At 61.2% G+C, this 22,651-nt stretch overlaps 5 protein-coding genes across 9 annotated transcripts in view; 1 reads left to right on the top strand and 4 right to left on the bottom strand.

Moving 5' to 3' along the window:
- Window positions 1-68: 68 nt before the first annotated feature.
- Window positions 69-2,078, bottom strand: APOA5 (apolipoprotein A5). The gene is made up of 3 exons (XM_014259791.2): window positions 1,654-2,078; window positions 1,180-1,410; window positions 69-1,023 (listed from the first exon to the last, which is right to left on the bottom strand). The coding sequence occupies exons 2-3, from the start codon at window positions 1,401-1,403 to the stop codon at window positions 69-71; spliced, it is 1,179 nt and encodes a 392-aa protein (XP_014115266.2). The 5' UTR covers window positions 1,404-1,410; window positions 1,654-2,078.
- A 689-nt stretch (window positions 2,079-2,767) lies between these two features.
- Window positions 2,768-4,433, bottom strand: APOA4 (apolipoprotein A4). The gene is made up of 4 exons (XM_005531132.3): window positions 4,309-4,433; window positions 4,128-4,194; window positions 3,877-4,003; window positions 2,768-3,777 (listed from the first exon to the last, which is right to left on the bottom strand). Exons 2-4 carry the CDS (start codon window positions 4,174-4,176, stop codon window positions 2,850-2,852), a joined length of 1,104 nt encoding a protein of 367 aa, XP_005531189.1. The 5' UTR covers window positions 4,177-4,194; window positions 4,309-4,433; the 3' UTR covers window positions 2,768-2,849.
- Window positions 4,434-5,096: 663 nt separating this feature from the next.
- Window positions 5,097-6,124, top strand: APOC3 (apolipoprotein C3). The gene is made up of 4 exons (XM_005531131.3): window positions 5,097-5,424; window positions 5,531-5,590; window positions 5,701-5,827; window positions 5,934-6,124. The coding sequence occupies exons 2-4, from the start codon at window positions 5,533-5,535 to the stop codon at window positions 6,028-6,030; spliced, it is 282 nt and encodes a 93-aa protein (XP_005531188.2). The 5' UTR covers window positions 5,097-5,424; window positions 5,531-5,532; the 3' UTR covers window positions 6,031-6,124.
- Window positions 6,125-6,479: 355 nt separating this feature from the next.
- APOA1 (apolipoprotein A1) lies at window positions 6,480-8,091 on the bottom strand. The gene is made up of 4 exons (XM_005531084.3): window positions 7,990-8,091; window positions 7,775-7,830; window positions 7,395-7,548; window positions 6,480-7,319 (listed from the first exon to the last, which is right to left on the bottom strand). Exons 2-4 carry the CDS (start codon window positions 7,815-7,817, stop codon window positions 6,722-6,724), a joined length of 795 nt encoding a protein of 264 aa, XP_005531141.1. The 5' UTR covers window positions 7,818-7,830; window positions 7,990-8,091; the 3' UTR covers window positions 6,480-6,721.
- A 902-nt stretch (window positions 8,092-8,993) lies between these two features.
- SIK3 (SIK family kinase 3) overlaps window positions 8,994-22,651 on the bottom strand; it is a 68,091-nt gene continuing 54,433 nt past the window's right edge. For 2 of the 5 annotated variants that reach the window (XM_014259853.2, XM_088066942.1), the window contains exons 15-25: window positions 22,486-22,629; window positions 19,685-19,835; window positions 18,801-18,926; window positions 18,404-18,489; window positions 17,617-17,726; window positions 16,646-17,006; window positions 15,553-16,430; window positions 11,940-12,103; window positions 11,079-11,211; window positions 10,818-10,985; window positions 8,994-10,640 (exon numbers count right to left, since the gene is read on the bottom strand). In XM_014259853.2, the coding sequence (XP_014115328.1) occupies window positions 10,828-10,985; window positions 11,079-11,211; window positions 11,940-12,103; window positions 15,553-16,430; window positions 16,646-17,006; window positions 17,617-17,726; window positions 18,404-18,489; window positions 18,801-18,926; window positions 19,685-19,835; window positions 22,486-22,629 (2,311 nt within the window). In that variant the 3' untranslated portion in view covers window positions 8,994-10,640; window positions 10,818-10,827. Of the gene's footprint in view, window positions 10,641-10,817; window positions 10,986-11,078; window positions 11,212-11,939; window positions 12,104-15,552; window positions 16,431-16,645; window positions 17,007-17,616; window positions 17,727-18,403; window positions 18,490-18,800; window positions 18,927-19,684; window positions 19,836-22,485; window positions 22,630-22,651 lie in introns of those variants that run through there. The other 3 variants (XM_088066943.1, XM_088066941.1, XM_014259854.2) reach the window with 2 other exon arrangements.

Raw genomic sequence — 22,651 nt, 5'->3', positions numbered from 1 at the left:
GACGCACGGCGATGGCGCGCGGATCACGTGACGCGCGCGGGCCGCGATGGCGGCGCCTTTATTTGCGTTCAGCCACCGAGCCGCCCCGGCCCCGCCGCCCCGGCCGGGCCCGCCCGCGCCTCCCCGCCCTCCCCGCCGCGCTCGCTCAGGCTCAGCGCCAGGTCCCGCCACAGCGCGTCCAGCCGGGCGCGCAGGTCCTCCAGGGGCGGCGGCGACGCGTCCAGCGGCTCCTCGGGCGGCTCCGGGCGGGCGCTGAGCTTCAGCCGCATCTCCTCCGTCTCGTGGTCCAGCGCCCGGGTGAAGGCGCGGATCTGGGCGTACGTGTCCTGCCGGAACTCCTCCACGCGCCGCTGCACCTCCCGCGCCAGCGCCTCCCGGGAGCGGGGCCGCGCCCCGAGCCTGCCGGGGTACGGGCTCAGCTTCGCCTTCAGCTGCTCCAGGCTCCTCTGGATCTGCTGGTGCAGGTCCCGCGCGTTGCGGGTCAGCTTGGCCGACAGCTCCTGGATGTGCTGGTTGAGCTGCTCGGGGCTGGCGCGGGCGTGCGGGGCCACGCTGCGGTGCAGCTCCTCCACGTTGCGGCGGATCTCGGTCAGCAGCCGCTCCGTGTACGGCTGGAAGATGTCCTTCACCTGGTCCGTGTGGAACGCGATCTTGTCGGCGTAGGGAGCCATGAAGCGCTGGAGCTCGTCGGCGCCGTCCAGGAGCTGCGCCGTCACCTCCCGGCTGGGCATCAGGTGCCGCCGGAGCTCCCGGGCCCGCAGGGACGCCTGCTCCAGCAGCTCCTCCGTGAAGGGCCGCAGCTGCTGCCGGAGCTCGTCCAGGTGCTTCCCGACCTGCTGGTGCACCTCGTCCACGTACGGGGACAGCTTCACCCTGAGGCTGTCCAGCTCCCTGCGGATGGCCTTGCGCAGGCTGGCCGAGTCCTCGTAGAGCGGCGGCTGCAGGCCCCTGTTGAGGGGCGACAGCTTCTCCAGGAAATCCCCCATGTAGCTGACCCCATCCTGAATGCTCTCCTTCAGGTTCCTGCACGACACAAGTCACCAACACCCCCGAGTGACCACAACCCCTCTGTGCCCCGCACACCCCCAATAAAAGCTGTCCAGGACCCTTCCCTTGTGTCCCCGGGGAGGGAGGAGCAGGGTCCCGGCCGTGCTGGGGAGCGCGGGGCGCTGCACTCACGTCAGATCCCTGCCCAGCTTGCTCTGGCCGTGCTCCAGGCTGTCCTTGTCACCCGTCAGCTGGCTCAGGTACTCCCAGAGGCCGCTCTGCGCCGGCTTGGCCGGGGACACTGCGGGCGGGAGCGGGGCTTGTGCTGCCGCCCACCCTGCCCTGCTGCCCCCGTGCCCGCACCCACCTGGGCAGCCGGCCAGCAGCGAGAGGAGCAGCGCAGCCTTCAGCAGCATGGTCCGGCTGCAGGAGAGAACGGAGAGGAGCTGTCCGAGCGCTCACGGGGTGCTGGCGCGTCTTCTGCACGCCCCCTCGCTGCTGCCTGCAAGGACCCCGCTCCTGGGGTCCGCTTTGACGGCCGGAGCTCCCCTGAAAACTCCTGGGGCTCCCCGAAACACCTCGGGCCCCCCGCAACCCCGCTGTTGTGCACCTGGAGCCACACCCAGCTCCTCCGGCCGCATACACTTGAAGCCCCCCGCCCCTCACCTGTCTCGGGTCGCCTCCCGCGTCCCTCCCGCCCGGAGGCGGACGGTGGCCGCACTTATATAGGCTCGGGGGGCGGCCGAGGAGCGGGCGATAAGGCGGCTTTGGTACGGGAAGGCTTTTTGGACCTCACTCCGTGTAAACACAACGTGGAGGTCCGAGCACGTTCCGGGGAGGTGACCTGGGGGCCGGCCACCTGACTGCCCGCTGCCCCCCGGGCTCGGGGGACGGGGCTGGCCCTGCCCCGCCGCCCATCTCCGCACCCCGGAGGGAATGCTGGATGGAGCTGCCGGGATGGGGATGGGGACAGCGGCTGCAGCTCCAGTCGGGGGGAAAAGGGAGCTCGGAACCCCCGGAGCTGGAGCCGCGGGATGGGTGCGGGAGGGCGAGCTCCGGCTGTGCGGGAAGGGCTGGGATGAGCGGGTCGGGAGCGCACCTTCCCTTTCCGCGGCTGCGCTCCCGCCGGCCACCCAGCCCGCCGTGCTTGTGTCCTTTCCTTTGCACGCCGGTTTTTACCGGGACTGAACGCGGGCGCCCTGCGGTGGGGGCGAAGTCCGGCGCTCCCGGGGTGAAACGCCGAGCAGTCGCCAGCGCTGCTGCGGCACCAAAGTCCGCTCTGCTCCCTCGCCTGGGCCGACACGTGAGGTCGCTCCAGGCAGCGCTGGCCGTGCCTCAGCTCGGCCCGGGATCCTGCCAGCAGAGCGCCTCAGTCGCCTTTCCCTGTCACTGATCCGCGGAGCTCCCTTGCTGCGCTGCGGGGACGAAGTGTCTGTCACCCCCCGCAGATCCCCGTCCCTCGTGGCATCCCCACCGCAGCGCGGATGTTTCGCCGCATCCCGGGGCTCTGCCCCTCTGCAGCCACCTGGGTGCCCCCGGCTGTGTGAGGTGACAGCGAGGCCCCGGCCCCGGGCTGGCCCATGGGCTCACCTGGCTGCCACCGTCTGCAGCCACCACAGACACCTCCCACCTACCCGACCTCACCTCTGCTCCCTCTCCCTGGTGCCCCAGAACCCAAATTCGGGGCGATGCTCCCCTCTCAGAGCAAGAGAGGGTGCCCCAGCTATCCCATCCCGGGGTAGGACAGCGGGATGCTGTGGGAAGGAAGGACACGGACCAGCACGTGCATCACAAGATTTATTTCTGCCACTGGAAGCGGCCAGGAGCGCTTGTAATGTGTGTGGATGGCGGCCTGGAGTGGCTTAATTCTCTGGGGGTGGGACGGTGCTGAGGAAAGCAGCCACCTTCTCCCGCACCTCCTTCTCCAGCAGCTCCAGGTGATCTTCCACGCCGGCAGCGCCCGAGTCCAGCTTGTCGCGCATCTCCTCCAGCCGCTGCACCAGCTGCTTCCCGAAGGTCTCTCCGAAGGGAGCCGCCTGCTGCCGGAAGGTCTCCAGCGTGTGCCCCACGCTCTGCTCCAGCTGCTGGGCCAGGGGAGCCAGGCGCTGCCGCAGGCTCTCGGCATCTCCGCTCGCCGCTTCCCGCAGCTCCCGTGCCAGCGGGCTCAGCTGGGCGCGCAGCTCCTCGGAGCTGGTGGCCAGGCGGGTGCGCAGCTCCTCGGCCGCCCGCTCCATCTGCACGGTCAGGCTCTCCAGTTGCCGGTTGAGGCCGTCCTGCACCTCCTGGGCGTAGGGGCTGAGCCCGCGCCGCAGCTCGGCCACGCTCTGCTCCACCTGCGCCTTCAGCTCATCTGCCATGGGCGACAGCCGCTCCTTCAGGCTCTCCACGCCGCCGTCGATCTGCTGCTGCAGCCGGTCAGCGTAGGGGCTCAGGGAGGCCTGGATGCTCTGGGCGTTGTCCTTCAGCCGCTCCCGCAGCTCGGCCGCGTAGGGCTCCAGCGCCCGCTGCAGCTCCCCGGCGCCGCTGTCCACCCGGGAGCGCAGCTCCTCGGCGTACGGGCTCATCTTGGCCTGCAGCTGGCGGATGTTGGTGCCGATCTGCTGGTGCACCTCGTCGGCGTAGGGAGCCAGCTTGGCCTGCAGCTGCTGCAGCTCCCGCTGGATCTGCTCCTTCAGCCGCTGGGAGTCCTGCACCAGCCGCGCCTGCAGCTCGGTGGCAAAGGGCACCAGCCGCTCCTGCAGGTCCTCGGCGTAGGCGCTGACGCTGTGCAGGTTGCTCTTCAGCAGGGTGCTGCAGATAGGGGACACGTCAGGGCCCGTGCGCCCACACCCCCGGCCCTGCCTGGCGCCCCCGGAGCCCCCCAGCCCCCCGCACTGTGGCTCGGCTCACTTGAGCTGCTTGCTGATCTCAGCCTGCTGCAGCTGGTCCACCGTGTCCTTGGCATTGCTGCCCAGCTCCGTGAAGTACTTCCAGATCACGCTGGCCACCTCGTCGGGGTTCACATCAGCCCGTGAGCCTGCAAGGGGTGCTGGGATCAGCGCTCACACAGCCCCGTTCCCCAGGGACAGCGGCGACATTCCCCATCCCTGCCCCGGGCCGGGAGCACCCTGCTGGCGCCAGGGACCCTCACGCCACCTCACCTGAGATCGCCAGGAGAACCAGGACAAGGGCGGCCGCCTTCGGCGCCATCCTGAGCGCTGGGGACTCCTGTGGAAGCACAGAGGGGAGGTGAAGGAAGCCCCAGGGACCAGCAGCAGCCCCCCAGCCCCCTGCCAGAGGCGATGGAGACCCTGGCTCCCTCCAGCCCTTGCAGCTGCTCACCTGTGCTGCCACGGCTGTGGTACCTGCGGAGCCGGTGCTCCCAGCGCTATTTATGCAGCCTGAGTGCTTCTGCGGCTTCCACGCGGGCTGTGACACAGCAAGGGCTTGGACTTTAGCACGGTCACAACGTGGAAGTGCCTGACGTGCGCACGGGCCTGACATCACCCAGAGCCCGGACACCACCCGCGGCCCCGCCAGCCCCAGCGGGGTGACAGGGACAGGCTGCGATGGGGGCGCGCAGGACACACCGAGCCCCTCCCGGGGACAGCGACCCTGGGCTGAGGGGACACCTCGTGGCTCTGTGGGTGCAGCAATGACCCCACAGCTCTGGCAGTGCAGTACCTGGGATGTGTGGTTGTGGGATGGGTGGCAGTGGGACAGGACACGGGGGCTGGGGATGCTGCAGGGACCTCCCAGCTCTGCCACCGGCTGTGCTGTGCCTGGGCTGGGCAGCGGGGCAGGACACGGGCTCAGGGGGACGCTCTGATGGAGCTGGGGGACACACGAGGCTGTGCACAGGCAGGATGGCATCGTTTCTTCCCAACCCAGGCTCCTGCAGGAAGCCCTGGCCCAGAAGAGGCCCGGACGCTGCAGGGCACTGCAGCCCCCCGGTGCCTGGGAACAGAGCAGAGACCCGGGCGTGTCCCTGCCCGTGGGCATCGTGCTCTCGGCGCACACCTGGGCAGCCCCCGGCCCAGCCCACCCCCGCCCCGGGGGCGATGTGTCACAGCGGGCAAAGGGCAGGGGCAGGGACCAGCCGGGCAGTGGCAGTGGCAAGTCCGAAGAGCCTCGCGGTGCCCGAGGCGGTCGTGCCCGGGGACAGGGCCACTGGATGTCACCCTTGTGCCGCGTGTGCCCAGGGCTGTCCCCTGCCGCGGGCACCGGGATGGCTGCGCACACGCGTGTGCACACGCACAGTTCTGCCCGGCTGTGCGCGCACACGGACACCCCAGCAGGCTCCGGCCCCGAGGGATTTCCCAACTCCTGGCTGGACGCGGCGCCCCTGCAGCCCCCCTGCGCCCTGCCCTGACCTTTGCACAAATCCCCCAGGGCGGCCGTGGGGAGGGTATAAAGAGAGAGCCCGGGGCTGCCCCCGCGTCACAGAGCCCGGCACAGGTGAGTGGGGACATCCCTGGTGAGGGTCGTGCTGGGAAGGACACGGGGTCGGGACCCCCGTGCCCCCCCCTGCTGCCCCACATCCTGCGCTCTGCTCTCTCCCCAGCAATGAAGGCGCCTCTGCTGTTCCTGCTCGCCTGCACGGCCGTCCTGGCGCTGGGAGCAAGTAAGGGCTGCGCAGGAGGAGGGGTCGGGGCTCAGGGTGTTGGGGGGCTCACACGGGGGGCACAGCCGCGGGGCCCGGCGGCCCCAGTCCCACTGGGCTCCTGCTTCCAGGGGCCGACGCGCCCGAGCAGCCGAAGGCGCTGGTGCAGAAGGTGCAGGAGCTGGCCCAGAAAGCCACGGCCATGGCCAAGGACGCCTTCAGCAGGGTGCGGGAGTCGGAGGCGGCGCAGCAAGCCAGGTGCCCCCGAACCCCACCAGCCCTGTCCCTGTCCCCGTTCCCCGGTGCCGGCGGGGAGCCCGGCCGGGGCCCCGCGCTGACCCCCTGCCCTCCCCTCCCCGCGCAGGCAGTGGCTGTCGGACAACGCGGAGCTGGCGAAGCAGCGGCTGGTGTGGCTCAAGGAGCAGCTGGCGGAGCTCTGGAAGAAGACTCCGGCCGCGTAGCCTCGCCAGGGGCTGCCCGGGGACTGTCGGGGCTGGGGACCACCCGGGCCCACCCGCTGTCGCGGTGCTCTCAATAAAGCGGGGCTGACGCAAACGCTGTGCTGGCATCACTGGGGGGCTGGAGAGGAGGAGTGCGAGCCGCGGGGAGAGGGAGGGCTGGGACAGACACCAGCACTGAGGTACACACGGCCGTGTCGGGGTGCCCGGGGTGGCAGGAGCCGGGTGCTGCTTCCAAAAGCTCCTCTAAATTCAGCGCCACCGTACTCCAGCGCCCTGTGTGGGGCTGGGCGCGGCTGCACCCCGGGCAGAGCTGGACTCGGTACTGGGCGAGCTCAGGGCGCCCCTCACCAGCTCTGTGTCCCCCCACTCCCTCTGGGTCCCCCAGTAGCCCCAGCTCAGAGCACCCTTGTCCCCTCCAGCATCCACTGCAAAGACTGAGCGAGCTCCAATAACTTAAGTCAAGTTTATTTGTCAAAAGGGAGGCAAAGCTGAGAGCGACGCCGGGTCAGGGAGGGAATTCTAGGGGAGGAGGGGGTCTCCGGGGAGGACACCCTAGGGCTGGGCTGGCCCGGGACTCCTGCAGCCTGTCCCCAGAGCCCCCTGAGGAGAAGTGCCCGGGGCAGGGCAGGGAGCACCCGGGGCGGCTGCGGAGCGGGGCTGGGGTCAGTCCCTGGCCGCGCCGGCCGGCAGCTCAAGCCACGGTCTTCTGGAGATCCTCCAGCAAGGTGAGGAAACGGGCCTTGAGGGACTCGGTGTAGGGGGTGAGGCGCTCCTTGAAGTCCTGCACCAGGGGCGTCATCTTCTCCCGCAGGTTGCTGAGATGCTCCACCACCTTGGCCTGGTATTCAGCGGCCTGGGGGATGCCCTTCTCCCGGATCTCCTCCAGCTTCTGGCTCAGCTTCTGCCGCAGCTCATCGCTGAAGGGGGCCACGTTCTTGCGCAGCTCTTCGACGTGCCCGCGCAGACGGTCCCGCGCCTCCTCGGCCACCGGGGTCAGCTTCTGCTGCAGCAGCTCCACCTTCTGCTTGCTCAGCTCCTTCAGCTCCTGGGCGAGGGGTGCCAGGCGCTGGCGGTACTGCTCCAGATCTTCCGTCCACTTGGCAGAGAACTGGTCCAGGAAGGGCTTGATTTTCTCCTTCACCTCCTCCAGGTCCTTGGTCAGCTCCTTGCGCAGGGACTCGGTGTCTTTCAGCCACATCTCCCGCACCTCTTTGTAGTAGGGGGCCACATCCTCTCTCAGCTTGGCGGCGGCTGCGCCCAGAGTGTCGAGGTTCTCGCCCAGCTTCAGGCTGCGGGAGGGGAGGGAGGTCACACACGGCACCCGGGGCCCCCCGCCAGTCCCCCGCCACACGCCTCCCACTTACTCCAGCTGTTTGCCCACGGTGGAGGCCTCGAACTGGGCAATGGCTTCCTTGCCGCTGGCCTTCACTGTCTCCAGGTACACATCGAGCATGTCCTTGAGGCGATCCAGGGGTGCCTGGGGCTCATCGTGCTGCCAGAAGGAGCGGGCCTGGGTGCCTGCGGAGAGAGCCGCGTGTGCTCAGGTCGCGCCTCCCGGGGACGGCTCCAGCCCTGCCGGGGACCTGCCCGGCTCGGGGGGAACCGGGGAGCCCCTTGGCTGCTGTCCGACTCGCAAAGAGCTTCGGCAAGCGGCGGCTTCCAGCAGAGCTCGCGTCGGGCTCAGCCGCCCCATCCCGCCCGCGCTGCCCCATCCCGCGGGGACCCGCAGCCCGTCCGCACCTACCCGTCAGGCACAGCAGGGCGAGGGTCAACACCACGGCTCTCATCTTCGCGATGGACCTGCGGGCAGAGCAAGAGAGTTGGGCGCAGGGAGCCCCGGCAAATCCGACCCCGGCGGGGGCTGAGCCCCCGGCCCGGCTCGAGGGGTCCCCGCCGGGGCGGCGGGCGAGGGGCACCGCTCCGTCCCGGCGGGTCCTGCGGAGGAGCCCGGGCTCTTACCAGCTCTCTCTGCCGCTGCTGCTCGTCCCGTCTGAGCGGCCGGGGCTCCGCGGCCGCTATTTATGCCGGAGGGGCAGTTCCGCGGAGATAAGCCAGCGCGGAGAGCGCTCCCGGCGCGCAGGGTTCAAGGATCGCGCAGCATCGCCGAGCGGAGCGGGCTTGGCAGGGGCGGCGAGCAAACAGGAGCTCCCCGCGGGACGCGCCTCGCCGGCCAAGGAGCTGTTTACGCTCCCGGTGACCCAGATTCCCGCTGGCCCTGCGGCCTTGCCGGGCCCCCTCGCAGCCCCCAGGGGCTGGCCGCCGGCCCAGGGACAAGGTTTATTCCCGCAGGGATTTGGCCTGCCGTACCCGGACCCCTCGCCTCGGCCGCGGGTCTGTGCCCCGTCCTTCACCGAGCCGCTCACGTCACCCCCTTTTCCCGCTGTGTCCCCAACTCAGAGATCCCGGGAGCTGCGCCCCTGCCCGCCCACGGCAACTCTCGCTGAGAACCTGGGCAAAGCGAAGGCTCAGCCCAGAGCAGGCAGCGGCACTGGCACGGCCACCCCAAAAGTCCCCTCAGCCGGAGCCAAGCCCTGGTGCTTCCCTGTCCCGTTGTCACCAGCCCAGGGATGCACCCGAATCAAGCGCACAGGGCTGAGCACAGGGAGAGAGGGGACAGGGAGAGAGGGGCCGCAGGGCTGGCAGTGCCAGTGGGAGGAATGATGCTCCTGTTTCTGGGTGGCACCGGCTCCCTGCAGCCCCAGCCCGCGGCGGCTGGCTCGGCACCCCAAGGCTATTGCCAGCCCAGGTGCTGCAGGGCGCTGGAGGCACAGGCACAGCTCCCTGCACCTCCGAGACTCTGCCCACCGCTGGCAAAGGCAGCAGACACCGGGGGGGCTTTGGGAAACCCAACAGGGGGGCTGCTGGAGACGGGGCAAGTGACAGCCCCAGGGATGGACTGGGGACACAGCAGCTGCCGCCCCTTGAACTTTGGCGTTGAGCAACAAGGCAAACAAGAGCCCGGGGAAGATCATAATCATGGTTTTATTTGTTATGATCCCACTGTCCAACTAATTGACTAGTTGCAAGTGACCCACAAAAAAATGGACTGAAGAATTACTGAAACCTTTTTTTTTTTTCCTGTTCGTTTTTAGTTCAACATAAATGAGGAAGAAAAAAAAAATACTTCTGACATTTCCAAAAAACAGAAATAATAGCAAAGTATATTAATATACATTCAACATATACTGCGCGTATTGATTACTACAATACAAAGCCATGATAAAAAAAGTGTGATACTGCGGATGGCACGGTGACGCGGCCCTGCGGGCCGGCTGCTGCTGGGGGGGGCCCGGCGACTCTCCCAGGATACAGTGTCATGTAAACAAAAGGAAAATGAACCCAAGGGACAGAGCAAAAGGCTTTCAGCGTTTCCCACCCTTCCCGCTCCATGCGGCGGGCTCCCCGAGCCCGTGCGCGGCCGGGATGTGCAGCTCCCCTCCTCTCCGATTTTCGGGATCACAGAGCCATCAGCGTTGTTCTCCCGGAGAAGGGGAGGCCGGGAAGAGGCACGGGATAAGGATAGCAAAGTCACCTCTGCCGTGCTGGTTTCACACTTCCTTCTGTGCAAAGTCAGGAGGGCTGGGTCGATGTTTCCTTTAGTTTTAAAAAATATTCCAGAAAAAATGTCAGTAAGAAGGATCTGAGCTGGAGCTCGTCGAGTCCCAGAGGCAAGGGTGACACCACGTGCTCCTGAGCCCCAGCGGGGGGGGCCTCCCGCTCTATCCACCACGGAAAGGATGGAAAAGGGACAAAGAAGAGACTTCTGCACGTCCCAGCTGTGTAAGGAGAGTTACCACTGTCGCCACTGGCACGAGAGAAAACCAGTCACAAGTACAATGTCATTAAAAGAAATAAAATACTTTGAACAAAAGGTGCAAGTCACAATTCATATAGAACAGAATCTAGTTAAAAATTTCTCTCAAACAGAAATTCCTTTTGCCTTTTATTAATAACAATAATAATAAAACAACATTTACCAAAAAAAACAATTCCTACGTGATCAGGAGGAAAAGCGAAGGAAACAAAGAAAAATCCATCTGCCCTACATTAGCCAGGAAAAGAAAAAACCCCAAGTCGTGGCAGATTTGGAAAGAAAAGGGAAGGGAGGACAGGGCAGGGGTGATCCTGTCAGCACCCCGACACACGAGAGGGAACAGAGCAGACAGAGGTGAGACAAGAATTGGATTGCACCGGGGTGGGGAGGGCCCCCGCCAGCGCTGCCAGGCCCAGACCCCCCAGTGCAGCGGGACAGAGTGGAAGGAGAGCGTGGCCTCCATCCAGGAGCGGCTCCCGTCCCCTTGGACTGCTCAGGGCAGGCTCAGGGAGGCTCAGCCCGGCGCGGGGCCCCGGGCAGGGCCAGCCCCCAGAGCAGCCCCCGCTGCCGAGGCCGATCCTCCGTGTCGGGCTCAGGGCTCTGGGCGTAGCTGGAGTTACAGGCAAGTGTGGCAGAAATTAAAGAACCCAAAGGAACGACACACTGGATGAAGTGAGGATGAGGAAAGGGGCCATGGTATTCCAGTTAGTCAGAAATACTACGGCAATTTGGCGCAATGCTGCTAGATACTGTTGGTTTAAAATGGACCTTTTCATTTCAAAGCTGTACACAAACCCTGCAAGAGAGAGAAAGAGAGATGTTAGGGGACACCAGAACGGCACATCTCCTCCCACAGCCCTCCAGCATTCCCAGCCCCAGCACTGGAGCAATGGGCAGGGAAGGCGACCCACGGAAGCGAGGCTGTGGAGGCAGCCCGAGGTGTGGAGTGGCGAGAGGACACACGGATACTCACTCCCTCCTGGTTACACCCCCGCCTGCTCCATCCCAAAGGGCACCTCTGGGTGCTTGTAGCTCAGCAGGACGTCCGTGATACACGTCGAGGGGTAGCAGGAGGTGTTGAGGTGCTGGCTGCCATCGCCCAGGTTCGCGTGCTCTTGACCTTCCAAACTCTCCCCGCATTCTGTAAGGGCAGAGGTGACTGAGCAGCTGTCGCTGTGACAGCTCCCCGAGGAGCTGCCCACACCCCCTGCCACCTGGGCAGCCCCAGGCTCACCCTCGCCGTCCCTGTCCCGCAGCTGCTGACTGGCCATCAGCGACGACTGGCTGAGCACGGCGTCCGACATCCGAGCTGAGCTGAGCGCTTTTCCTGCCATCAAACTCATTCCAGGCAAGTTATCCAACTGCACCTGTGGAGGTGGCAGGACACACTCATGGGGAGCTCAGGAGAGGATCCTGCTCTTCCCCATCTGCCCATGGACAGGGTGCCCAGGGAGCCTCTGCAAACCTTCAGCAAGGGTTTGGAAAGACAAGAAGTGCATCAGGCACAGCCTGGGTGCAGCCTGTCCCTTCAACAGAGTGATGGACTGAATGGTCCAAATCCCTCTGAACCAAGAGAACCACAGCATAGCTGGGGCTGGAAGGGAGATCTGGAGATCATCCAGCACAAACCCCTGCCAAAGCAGGGACACCTGGAGCAGGTGACAGAGAAACACATCTGGGTGGTTTTGGGATGTCTCCAGGGAGGAAGACTCCAGGCCCTCGCTGGGCAGCTGTTCCAGTGCTCTGCTACCCTCCAGGGAAAGAAGTTCCTCCTAATGTTGAGGTGGAACTTGTCTTTTAGTTTCTGGCCATTGCTCCTGATCCTGTCACCAGGCACCACTGAACCAGTGAAGGTGACATTCTCATCTACAGCAGGAGGGAGCTGGAGCAAAGCACACACTAAGATTTGGGCAGGACAGTTCCCAGCAGCCCAAACCCCACAGGGTGCAGAGCACTGAGGTCTGGGTTACCATGACCAGCTCCACCACAGCACTGCAGGACCCACAGCTGGGCCAGATGTGTCTGCAGAGCCCTGTGTGGCCACAGCCAGGCCAGGCTGCTTCAGAGGAGGGACCTGGGAGGAAAAGGCACCTACGTAGGCATCATCACTGTTCTGGATGGTGTGATGTCTCTGCAGGGTGCGGGGCCGCGGGTGCTCGCTGGACGAGGGGCGCACGGGGTAGCCCAGGCCGTTGTGGTCAGGCACCTGCATGGCTTGGCCAGGGGAGCTCCTGTCCATGCAGTTCCCTCCGATGGACTCTTGAAAACCAGACAGGACAGAAAAAGGACAGGTTAGTACAAGGAACCTGCAGCTCCCAGCCACCTGTGCCACTGCAGAACTGAGATGTGATGCCACACACAAACACTCCTTGCTGGCAGGACAGGATCCCCAGCTGCTCCAGTTGGAATGGCACAGCACCACTGCCCCTGCCTGCACTCACACAGGCTTCTCCCTCCAGCATTAATATATATCCCCAAAGGATCCCAATGCTAGCTGCCTTCCATCAGGTCTACAAAGGCAGCCTAAAGCTGGAGGCACTGGGGCAGGAGCACAGGAACCAGACCCTTTCCCACTTCTGCCTTCCCCTCGAGCCTGAGCTCGACCCTCAGCCTGCTCACATGGTTACACAAGGGCTGGGGGAGCCTCCAACACGGGATGTTCCAGCAGGGCCCCTTGGCAATTGTAAGCAACATAATCCTGCTGGATGAGCTGGCCAGGATCTTCACTTTTATCAGATGACTTCTCCCTGCCCTCTCACAATCTGGCTGCGGGAGCACACCAGCGCTCTGCCTGGCAAAGTCCATCTGCGCTGCAAGCTCTTGTGACTGAGGGCAAAGGCCACATTCCTATCAGGCAAAGCCTCTCGTCATCAAGTACACGATGTTTTGGATGAAGTCCTGAGCCATGGAGGAGCCTGTCAGCGGGGCTGAGCTCGCTGAGCACAGACCCTGCCGAGCACCAACACCCGACAGGGCTGCGAGCGCTGGGGAGCCGCCCCGAGGCGACACAGCTGCAGGGACATCCCTCACAAAGCCAGAGCTTTCCCAGGGCTTTGGCCAGTGGGAAGTGATGTCCTGCTGTGCTGGGACAGAGCACAGCCCAGCTGGCACTGAAACTGCCACAAAACTGCTCCCCAAAGAGATCTCAAAGAATCCTACAAACACCCTCACTCGGACCCACAAGGACCATGCAAGTCTAACTCCTGGCCCTGCACAGGGCAGTCCCAAAATCTGCCCACAATTTAGCAGAATTCAAGTGAGACCCCATCCCATGCGGCCCCCACGCCTCTCACAGCCAGGTGAGCATGGACAGCACCTCCACCAGGAATGTGGCATTCCTGCAGAGCCCTGTCCCAGGGCAGTCAGAGATGCAGCCTCCCCCTGCCTTTGCACAACCGTGGGGTTACGTGCGGTTAACAGTCAGCTTTCCCGGAAAAGCGAGAAGGAAAACATGAGGTAACAGATGTTAGCGGATCAGTGCCACCCACACACTGCTTGGGATGCTGCTCCAACTATGGGAACAGTGGTTGGGGCCAGCAGCCTGCTGCTCCAGCTCCACAAACAGCCCCGGCCCCAGTCCCTGCGCTGCAGGTGATGACTTCCCTCAGCCTGCAAGAGCCAGGACCCAAAAAACATCTGCTTCCCAAAGCTAGCACTGCACCTCTGGGGATGCTGCTTTGGACCAAGGGACAGACACCCCAAAAACACCCCCCCAGACGTGCAGAGGAGAGCCTTTCATCCCCACATCCTTTGTGTCACTGTGGCATGTGACGCTGGCACGGCGCTGCCGCCAGCTCGGCTCCCTCCGTGCCGAGCCCAGGCAGGTTTCCCACGGGCAGCGCTCCCGGGACAGCTACGCTGGAGCAAAACTGGAGCAGGGCCGTTCACAGGCAGCTCAGTCACATCCCAAACAGATCTGGTTGGCTCTCAAGGTCCCCGGCTGCCATCCCTGGCAGATGCTCCACAGACATCCAGAGCTCTGATCAGCGTCAGCACGCGCCCGTGGAAGCACAGACACCCCCGAGCCACTGGGAAGTCACGCTCTGCTCCAGGGTAAACACATCTGGGGAGCTGAGGCAGGGAGAGAAGATACCCCTCAAACTGCACCCTCATTACACAGTCTAAGGAAAAGCCAGGGATGTAGGACTTGGTGTAGATCAATAGTGGGAAAATGGAGTGATGTAGGATTTGCTGTAGGTAGAGGTACCTGAGAAGCTCTGAGGTGACTCTGCCTGGACCCGAAGCAGTGCAGGCCTGAGTCCAAGTGGGTTATGGAGGTCATAAAGGAAAATGGTACGAGCAGTTGCATCCCAGGACATAGTTTACTACAAACAGCCCTGTCAGAAGGGCTTACACAAGCCTATTTGTAAACATTTATTTGCTTTTACTCATTTACAAGGCCTTACAGTCTAAAGTTCTTCTCCTTTGTGTAACCAGTCCTTGCACCAGCAGTGCGGGGGCCGAGGTTTGGCTTCTGACTCCACCAAACCTCAGTGTCCATCTAACGGGCTTCAGTGACAGGATTCAGACTCACAACTTCGTACCAAACCCCCTCCAGAGCTCCCAGCCTCCGCTGAGTCTGGGGCGATTCCCCCACTCCAAGCACAGCAGGGAAGTGGAGCTCTGAGAGCAAACAGAATTGAGAATTTAGGAGGATTTCAGCACAGCCCAGCCTTGTCCCTGCCCCCCGCCCACGCTCTGGGGGGTCAGGGCTTGGCAGCCCCACTCAGCCCTCCGAGCCAGCCTATTCCAGCCCAATACTTTCCCAACAAACCCGTGCTGTGTCCCTGAACAAAGCTGGGCCTCCTGTGCCCTGGACACAGCTCCTCTGCAATAGGGCCCTGAGTGCCGAGGGCAAGCTGGTGGCTCCAGCCCAGCACCCTGAGTCCTGCAGGGAATACTGATCTGCCCACTCAGCCTCTCCTCAAAGCCCTCTTAGCGAGGGGCTCCGAGGGTGGTTTTCCTGCAGAGGAGCCTGTAATTACAGCTCAGGCAGGAATTCTCTGACAGCCCAGCGCTGCCAGAGCAGCCACTGAGGAGCCAAGGCGCAGCTGCTTCCAAGGAGTAGGAAAGGTCTTCAGACCCTAATGGCAAGTCTAAACTCACTCTCTCCAGAACCCACCCTTCCCAGTTCAAGCAGGGATTGAATCTTGCTGCTGCAGCTGCTTCCCAAAGTGCCAGAAAAGCTGCAAGGCTACTGGAGCCACAGGACACTGACCAACACTGTTACTGTGTGTGTTTGTGGAAGCTTTGGCAGTGCCTGGACTTGAGGGTCTGTGCTTAAGAGCAGCAATAAATGACTACACTGAGGTGTACAGCTGAGGTGTGCTGGCAGCTGAGATGCTCCTATCCAGTGTTTCAGGGGATGGGCAACATCACCAGCAAGAACAAATCTGTGGCTACCATGCAGCACCCCCAAAAAGATGGCAGCAAGCTGGGCCCTGGTCTTTACCTGCCTGCAGAAGTAGGTCAAATTCCCAAGCCAAGCAGCCCATCAGGCTCCTTCCTTATTCAACCCTGTTTATTACAGAGGCCGTGCCTGCAATTTACTTCAGGCCACAAAAGCCAGAAAGAATCTCGGTAATTCTGTGCTATGCAGAATATGTCAGGAAACCCTTGGTGTGCCGGGTGGGACGGTGTCCTGGGCAGGAAGGTGAGCGCCTGGCACGGATGGACACCTGGCCTGCACGGGCAGCAGGGAGCCTTACCTCTGCTGGGCACCTTATTCCTGAATCCAGGTGCTGGCTGATGCCGGTACTGGTGCGTTCCCAGCTCCTGCGCGGGATTAGCAGTTCCTAGCAAAGATTCGGGGTCCCCATGCCCTCCTGCGTTTACAAGCAGAGGGGTCTCGTGGCAACCTTTGGTCAATGTGTTTGAACTCTTACTGTCAGGAAAGCTGTCCCTGTTTCCCTCGCAGGCGCAGTCCTCCTCCATGCTCTCCGAGTGGAACAGGGCTGGCTGGTGTCCGTATCCCTGCGGCGGTGGCACGGACGCAGGGACCTGCTGGATACATTCTTGCGCCCTGATTTTTAAGAGATGTTGGGGGCTGTTCTGGGGGTGGTACGTGTCAGCACTCTGATAAGGCAAAGACAACGACTGGCGCTCCGAGAGGTTCTGTCCCATGCTGGTGCCCATATTCCCAGCATCCCCTTGACTAATATGCCTGAACAACTCTTGGAATTCTTGCTGCTGCTGCTGCTGCTGCTGCCGCCGTTTGATGAGCTGTGCAAATTCTGCCTGGGGCAGCCGCATGTCCGTGTGCCCCGTGAGCGAGTGCCGGGGGGAAAGCAGTCCCTGGAGGATGTGCGGTACCTGCTGGTGTCGGCTGTAGTCGGGAGGTGTCGGGGACAACAGTGCCTGCTGTAGTGCCGATGCCGTGTAGTGCTGCTGCTGCTGATGTGCGTTCGGAGGGAAGCTGGGGTACTGGTCGAGCTGCGGGACCTTCAGAGCTTGCTGGGCTGCAGGGAACCCGACCCCTCCCGGCGGGCTGTAGTTGCTGGGGGAAACGCGGGGCTGCTCCGGGAACAGGTGGGGGTGTAAGTGCACCTGGTCGTAGTTGGCGGGGGGATACCTGCTCACGTTCAGACTGCAAGGACAAGGAAAAGGACAAGTGACCGCGCTGCTGGTGGGAGCCAGAGCTGCTCCTGCACGGGAGGGGCTTCCCCAGGCACATGGGACAGCAGTCCTGGCCTGGCTCAGCAACTCCTTCCCAGCACAGGGAGGGAGCAAGCACAGGGCAGACTGGCAAGGACAGCAGGTCTCGTGCTGAGATTCTGGGAGCAGGCAGGGAGGGGCCCTCACCTGTGCGACTCGGCGCTGTCGGCGCTGAGCTGCTTGGACAGCTGCCGGTGGCCGTAGCTGAGGGAGGCCATCAGGTTGGCGCGGTGCTGCATCTGGATCTGGCTGGCGCTGGGGCTCAGGGACATCCCCCGTGCGTGGGACGCCAGGCCCTGCCCGCCCACCGAGGCCCCGGGCAGGAGGCTGCTGCCCACCAGGTCCCCGGGCTCCTGCACCTGGATGGTGACCTGCTGGGGCTGCGACTGCTGCTGCTGCAGGGCCAGGCACGTCAGCCCCATGGCCGGGGGAGGGGAACAGTTACCCGACTGCGGGAAGATTGTGTTGTGGGATGGCATCCCTTGGAACTGGGACTGGGAGGCAGCACCTACAAGGAACAAAAACCCTCAGCACCCCTGCCAGCCCAGGGCGAGGCTTGGGAGCGAGTCTGCTCCATTCCCCAAAGTGCTGGACAGGGCTGGGATTAACCTGGTCTAGTGGAAGGTGTCCCTGCCCGTAGCAGAGGGCTGGAAAAGGACGATCTTTAAGGTCCCTTCCAACCCAAACCAGGCTGTGATGCTATGAATCATTCTGTGACTGTGGGCCAGGCCGGGAGCCCAGTACGTGTCCGTATGGGTGCTCTGTCAGGCTGTGCCAGTGTGCAAAGGTCAGAGCCGGAGCCCCTTGCACCAAAACAGAAACTCTGCAGAGCTGACAGTGATTTGCATAAACCTGAGCATATCAGCCCTTCCTCCCCACCCCCGGGAGCGATAAGTAAGGATCTTGTGACAAGGAACCCGACAGCACATTCCAGCTGGCAGCTTCTCGCGAGCTCTCGCTAACACCAGCCCTTGCTGCCAGATGGAGAATCTTTTACATCATCAGCAAACTGTGCAGGGCCTGGGCTGGGGTGAGGAATGGAGCCCTGGCAAACCCCTCGTGCTTCCTCAGGGTTTGATGGGATCACATGGCCCTGCCCAGCTCCCAGAACCGCTTACCATGGGGCTGGAGCACGCTGCTGCTCACGGGGGGTGGGCTGCTGTTGGGTTGCCTGAAGAGATGATTGTTGGGGTGGTTCGGGGGCGGGCTGGATGGCTGGATCCGTAACCTACGTGGGGAAACAAGCACCTTCTCACCATGCCTGCTCCTTGTCAAGATGCTGTCTCAACTGTGAGAACTGATGCCAAACGCCGCGTGTCTTGTTCAAAATAAACACCATAAAGCCCTTGCTGGGGATCCCAAGGTCTCTGCAGCTTGGCTTCTCTTCTGAGAGCCACCTCACTTGTCCAAGTCACGCAGGGAGTGAGCATGACCTGGTGGCTTCCATAGAAACCTGGGGACAAGGACACTGCAGGCTCACCTCCTGACTCACTGCACCTGCTGAGACATCCTGATTTCACTTCCCCTAACTCAGCCTGCCTCACCTACAAGTCAGGATGCTGAGGGGAAGGAGGCTGAGCTCACCAAGGGCCTGGAAAGGTGTGAGACACCTAAGGAAGCATGAGAGAGCCTGGCTGCTGAAGTGGCAGCTTCAAGCCACTCAAAAGGCAGTTCTGTCAATCCTCTGCTCAAAGCAGGTCTGTGCCTTTGAATCAGATTTCTCTGATTCTAAAGTCCTTCACAAAGAATCCAGCTCAAAGGACCAGGCACATTCACCTGAGAACTGGCTGTGTCATTCCGACTCCATAAACCTCCAACTCAGCCTGGCCTCTCCTGAGTGTGTCAGCTCATCCCTGGGCTTCAGGAAGAGTAAAACCCAGAGCTGCCCTAAATCCATTTCTTTACCTCTGGAGCTGGTGAGTGAGCAGAGCTGGCTGGTTTTCACATGGAGCTTGCAAGGGTGGAGATGGCTGGGGAGGCCGGATACAGTCCTGAACCAGGCACCACAAGAAAACAAGAAGTGTTTGCAGTCAATGTCTCAGTCAGTAAATTTAGAAACTGCTGGGTGAAGCAGGACATATCCAGATTCACCGAGTGTCAGTGCCTGACTGCAGCCCTGGCTGCCACAGCTACCACAGCAGCTGTGCAAACATTTCTGCTGAAATCCTTCAGCCTTCCCGCTACAGCAAGCCCAGCAAACTCCCCTCCCTCAATCCCCCCGGGACCTGCTCACGAGTTGTGTCTGCAGCAACACAGGAAAACAGAGCTAAGCCTTCAGCAGCTCTGGCTGGGGCTGCACTACCTGAATCTGCTGATGAAGAATCTGATGGTGCTGCTCCTGCTGGTACAACATGTGCTGCTGCTGCGTCTTCTCCAGCGTCCTCTCGTCCATGTGCCCACCGTACATCTTCTGGAGCTGCTCACACTCCTGCAAGAACCCAGCACGTCCCATAAATGGTGCACATCACCCTGCTGTGTGAGGAATGCCCCGCTCTGCAGCCCACCCCTCTGAGAATAGCTGGCAAAACTAGTCTGATCCATTCCCTCTGACAGAATCAGGTGTGCAGTGACATGGCAAAAAGCCAGGAAAGCAATGGGTGCACGTGACACTGAGCTGGCACCGCTGTTTTCCCTCAATGCAGGCAGCAAGCTCTGGAAATGACACTTCAAGGTGAGGAGAGCATCTCATTTGTGCCGTGCTGCGAGGGGAAAGGCCTGTCCTGGGGCCAAATCCCGCTCCAGCCATTGGCAAGCTGTGCCTGGCTGCGCAGGGAATATCCCACAATACACTCCAAACTCCCCTTTCCTGGGAGACCCTGGAACAGCCCCAAAACTGCTGCCAGAGGAAATGGGGGAGAGCAGGAGCTGCAGTCTGACAGTGCTGGTGGGCCCTGCAGAGACAGGCAGGATGCCCATGGGTGGGCACAGCATGATGGTTCTGCCCAGAAGAGAGGGGGCAGGAATCCGCCCCGGTGCCCAGCTGCAGGTGAACAGCTCATACATGCAGAGGACACTCAGGGTTTGCTGCAGTCACACAGGGCAGGAACAAACCCTCAGCTGCCAAGTCCCCACTGTGTCCCTCAGCCTTTCGTGTAAGGATTCCTCTTTTGCTTCCTGAAGCAGCAGGACTGAGGCAGTAAGAATTCCCTGTGGAGGCTGTTTTGAGGACCCCCACCCCTCTCTCACCTGCTGAAGCTGTTTGATGCTGCTGTTATTGCCCATCTTCTCCAGGTGGGCTTTGAAAGCCTGGATGCTGGCAGCCCCGTCGGAGAAGCGCCGGACCGGGGAGAAGCGCTCGGTGGGGAGGTGCAGAGTGTTGGAGTCCTTGTAAATAGAACTGAACACAGGGGGAAGGGGTCAGTGGCGTGACACCAGCCAAAACACAAACTCCAGCACTGACATTCCATCTCCAGCAGCCTCCCAGCTGCCTGGATGCTCCACACAGGGCAATCAGAACGGGCACCTCTGAACCAAGCTGTGCCCAAGGCACCACAAGCACCTTCCCTTCACTGTGATGTTTCTCTGCCATCCGAGGGAACCAGATTTTTTTCAGGAAGCTGTTTTCTCCCGAAGTTTGGGCTCCCCATTATCACTGAGCTCCTGCCCTGCCATTAGGTGGTACCTGTGTTATCAGGAGCAGAGATAACCTGGCATACACTCATCACAATGTGCCCCACAGCAAACTGCTGGGGCTCTGCCTGCCCTCAGGGCTTCCGGGCAAGTGCTATCGGTGGGACCTGATTTCTGTGCAAATCACAGAATCACAGGGCTGGGAGGGACACCTTCCACTATCCCAGCTTGCTCCAAGCCTTGTCCAGCCTGGCCTTGGACACTTCCAGGGATGGGACAGCCACAGGTCCTCTGGACAATCTGTGCCAGAGCCTCCCCAGCCTCACAGGGAGGATTTTCTCCCATCAGTAAAGGATTTCTTTTGTGAAGATTCTGCAAATGCCATCTCCAGAACCCAGCAAGCAACACTTGATGCACAGGCTCCAGCAGTAGCCTTTGTCTGTGAGAAGGTCATGGAGATGTGCTCTTTACAGCACCTCTGACACCAAACCCAGCAAGAGCCCACCTGGCTGCAGCTGGAGTGGTCCTGAGCTCCAGAGGTCACTCTGAGGGCCTGTTCCAGGCTCCCCTTGTCACAAGGTGACTGATGCTGGACCACTTCCAGCAGGCTGGGTTCTGTTTTGTCACTGTCTCTGCCTTAGGAGGACACAGTTCAGTTTCCTTTCAAGGAAAGAGCTGTAGTCCTGCCTTTTGAAGCCATCCCATCCATTATCCTGATCCATTCGTTCTCCTGCTGCATTGATGGAAAGTAGAAGCTACAGATAAAATCATACTGAGTTTTTGAAACCCATGTGGGCAAGGCATAACAGCTGCACTTCCCTGTACAGCTGTACTTCAATTCTGCTTTCAGATATTCAACGTGACAAAACCAGGGGCTACATAAGAAGATACATAAAATGGCTTAAAATAGGTTAAGGGCTAAAATAAAACCCACCTGCCATTCAATAATGTGGTTTATTTACACAATGACTGCTAATTTCTGTGCCAGGTATGTCATGAACTCACTGTGGAACACTCTGTTTAGACCATGGTCAGATGAAATTTCCGTGATTTCACAGGAAAGACACAGAACAGGCTCACAGCACGTTACAACACCAAGAGTGGAACGAGCAGATACCACCCTGCTCATGATGCAACAGCCTCAGGATTCCAGAGCCAAGAGACAGAGGTGACACCAACATTGTTTACAGGGTAAGTGTGTTTAAGTCTTGTAAAAATTCCATTCCTGCTGTGCATGAGGGACTTGGCTTACCTTTAGGATTTGCAGCAATCCTGAAAGCAGGACACAGCACATTCTGCTTGTTTTGCAAGCAGCACTGCTCTTCCTATCAAACTGAGGCCCTAGAAATGTTTCCCCTCCTGCTCTTTCCATCCCCCAGGCACCTCTGAGGGAATAACTTGAGGGCACAGAGGTGTTTATCTCGGTTTTCCGGAGCTCCAGCGTGGCACTAGCACTGTCTCAGTCTGCTCAGAGTTCACCTGTCCCTGCTGATTACATCAGTGCTCAGCTCAGCAGGTCTCTGGCTACAATAAAAAGGGCTTTGTCAAGCCAGCAGTGTGAGCTGCCTGAGGGGCTGAACACCAGCACCAGCCTGGCCTGGCAGCCACTGCTTTCCCCAGGGGCAGCAAACTCCAGTGTGCAGCTGGTTCACTCCTAGCACCAAGGGGTCAGAGCACTTTAAAGCATTTTTAGGAGGATTTTTTTTTTTCTTGAGAGGAATTTAAGCTCCCTCTGTGGCATCAGCATCTCCGTTTGGCTGCTGTGACAACAACTCTGTCACACTGACACCTCTCCATCAGGACTGTCCCTCCCACACATCCTGAGTGTGTTTAGATCTAATCCAAAGCTTTCCTCTTTCCCAGACATGGTGATTTTGTTTTCCTTCCCCATCCAGCTTCCTTTTCTCACATCATTCCCATCAAGGGTTCAGGTGAGAAATGAAATTACCCTTGAGAAGCTTTGCAAAGAGACTTTGCAGTCAGAACACACAACTCTGGTGCAGAACAATGAGGGTTTTAAGCTCTGCTGTGGATGACTCTTGGTGCAATCTTTTGCCTTCATCTGCCTCCAAAAATGTTGTGTAGCAAATCTGCTACCTTGATGCCTACCATTACAGAGGGAAAAGCTTTCCTCTAAAAAAAATAGCTTATTCCCAATATTTCTGTGACGGCAGCCATTCCAGCAAATCATCTCCAGCCACAGAAGTGGGACTGGAGGGAAGAGCCAGCCGATTCCTGCTGGTCCCTGCAGCCAGGGAGTCAGACACCCTCTGCTCTGTGGGTCTGCTCTTTGTCCCTGTTCCTCCTCCTCCTCCTCACCCCTCCCTGCCAGCGGGATGTCCTCAGTGCTCCATTCCAGGGCCACCTGGGCAGGACTCCTGGCGCAAGCTGCCCGGCCGGCCGGTGCCGTTACTCACCGGTGCTGGTCGGGTCCCAGGTGTGGAGCCCAAGCCCGGGGTCGGAAGGACTGCTGTCCTAGCTGCCTCTGCAAGTCTGGAGGGATTTCAGCTGTAGGGTTGGTCATGGCCAGAGTGTGCCTTTTTGACCTATTTGCCAAGTATCTGCAACAAGCAGGAGCACATT

This window comes from Pseudopodoces humilis, chromosome 25 (genome assembly GCF_049639895.1).
Source record: "Pseudopodoces humilis isolate 2021_Gansu_Grassland_sample_001 chromosome 25, ASM4963989v1, whole genome shotgun sequence".
Classification (NCBI taxonomy): Eukaryota; Metazoa; Chordata; class Aves; order Passeriformes; family Paridae; genus Pseudopodoces; species Pseudopodoces humilis.
This window is presented reverse-complemented; position numbering and strand designations above follow the sequence as displayed.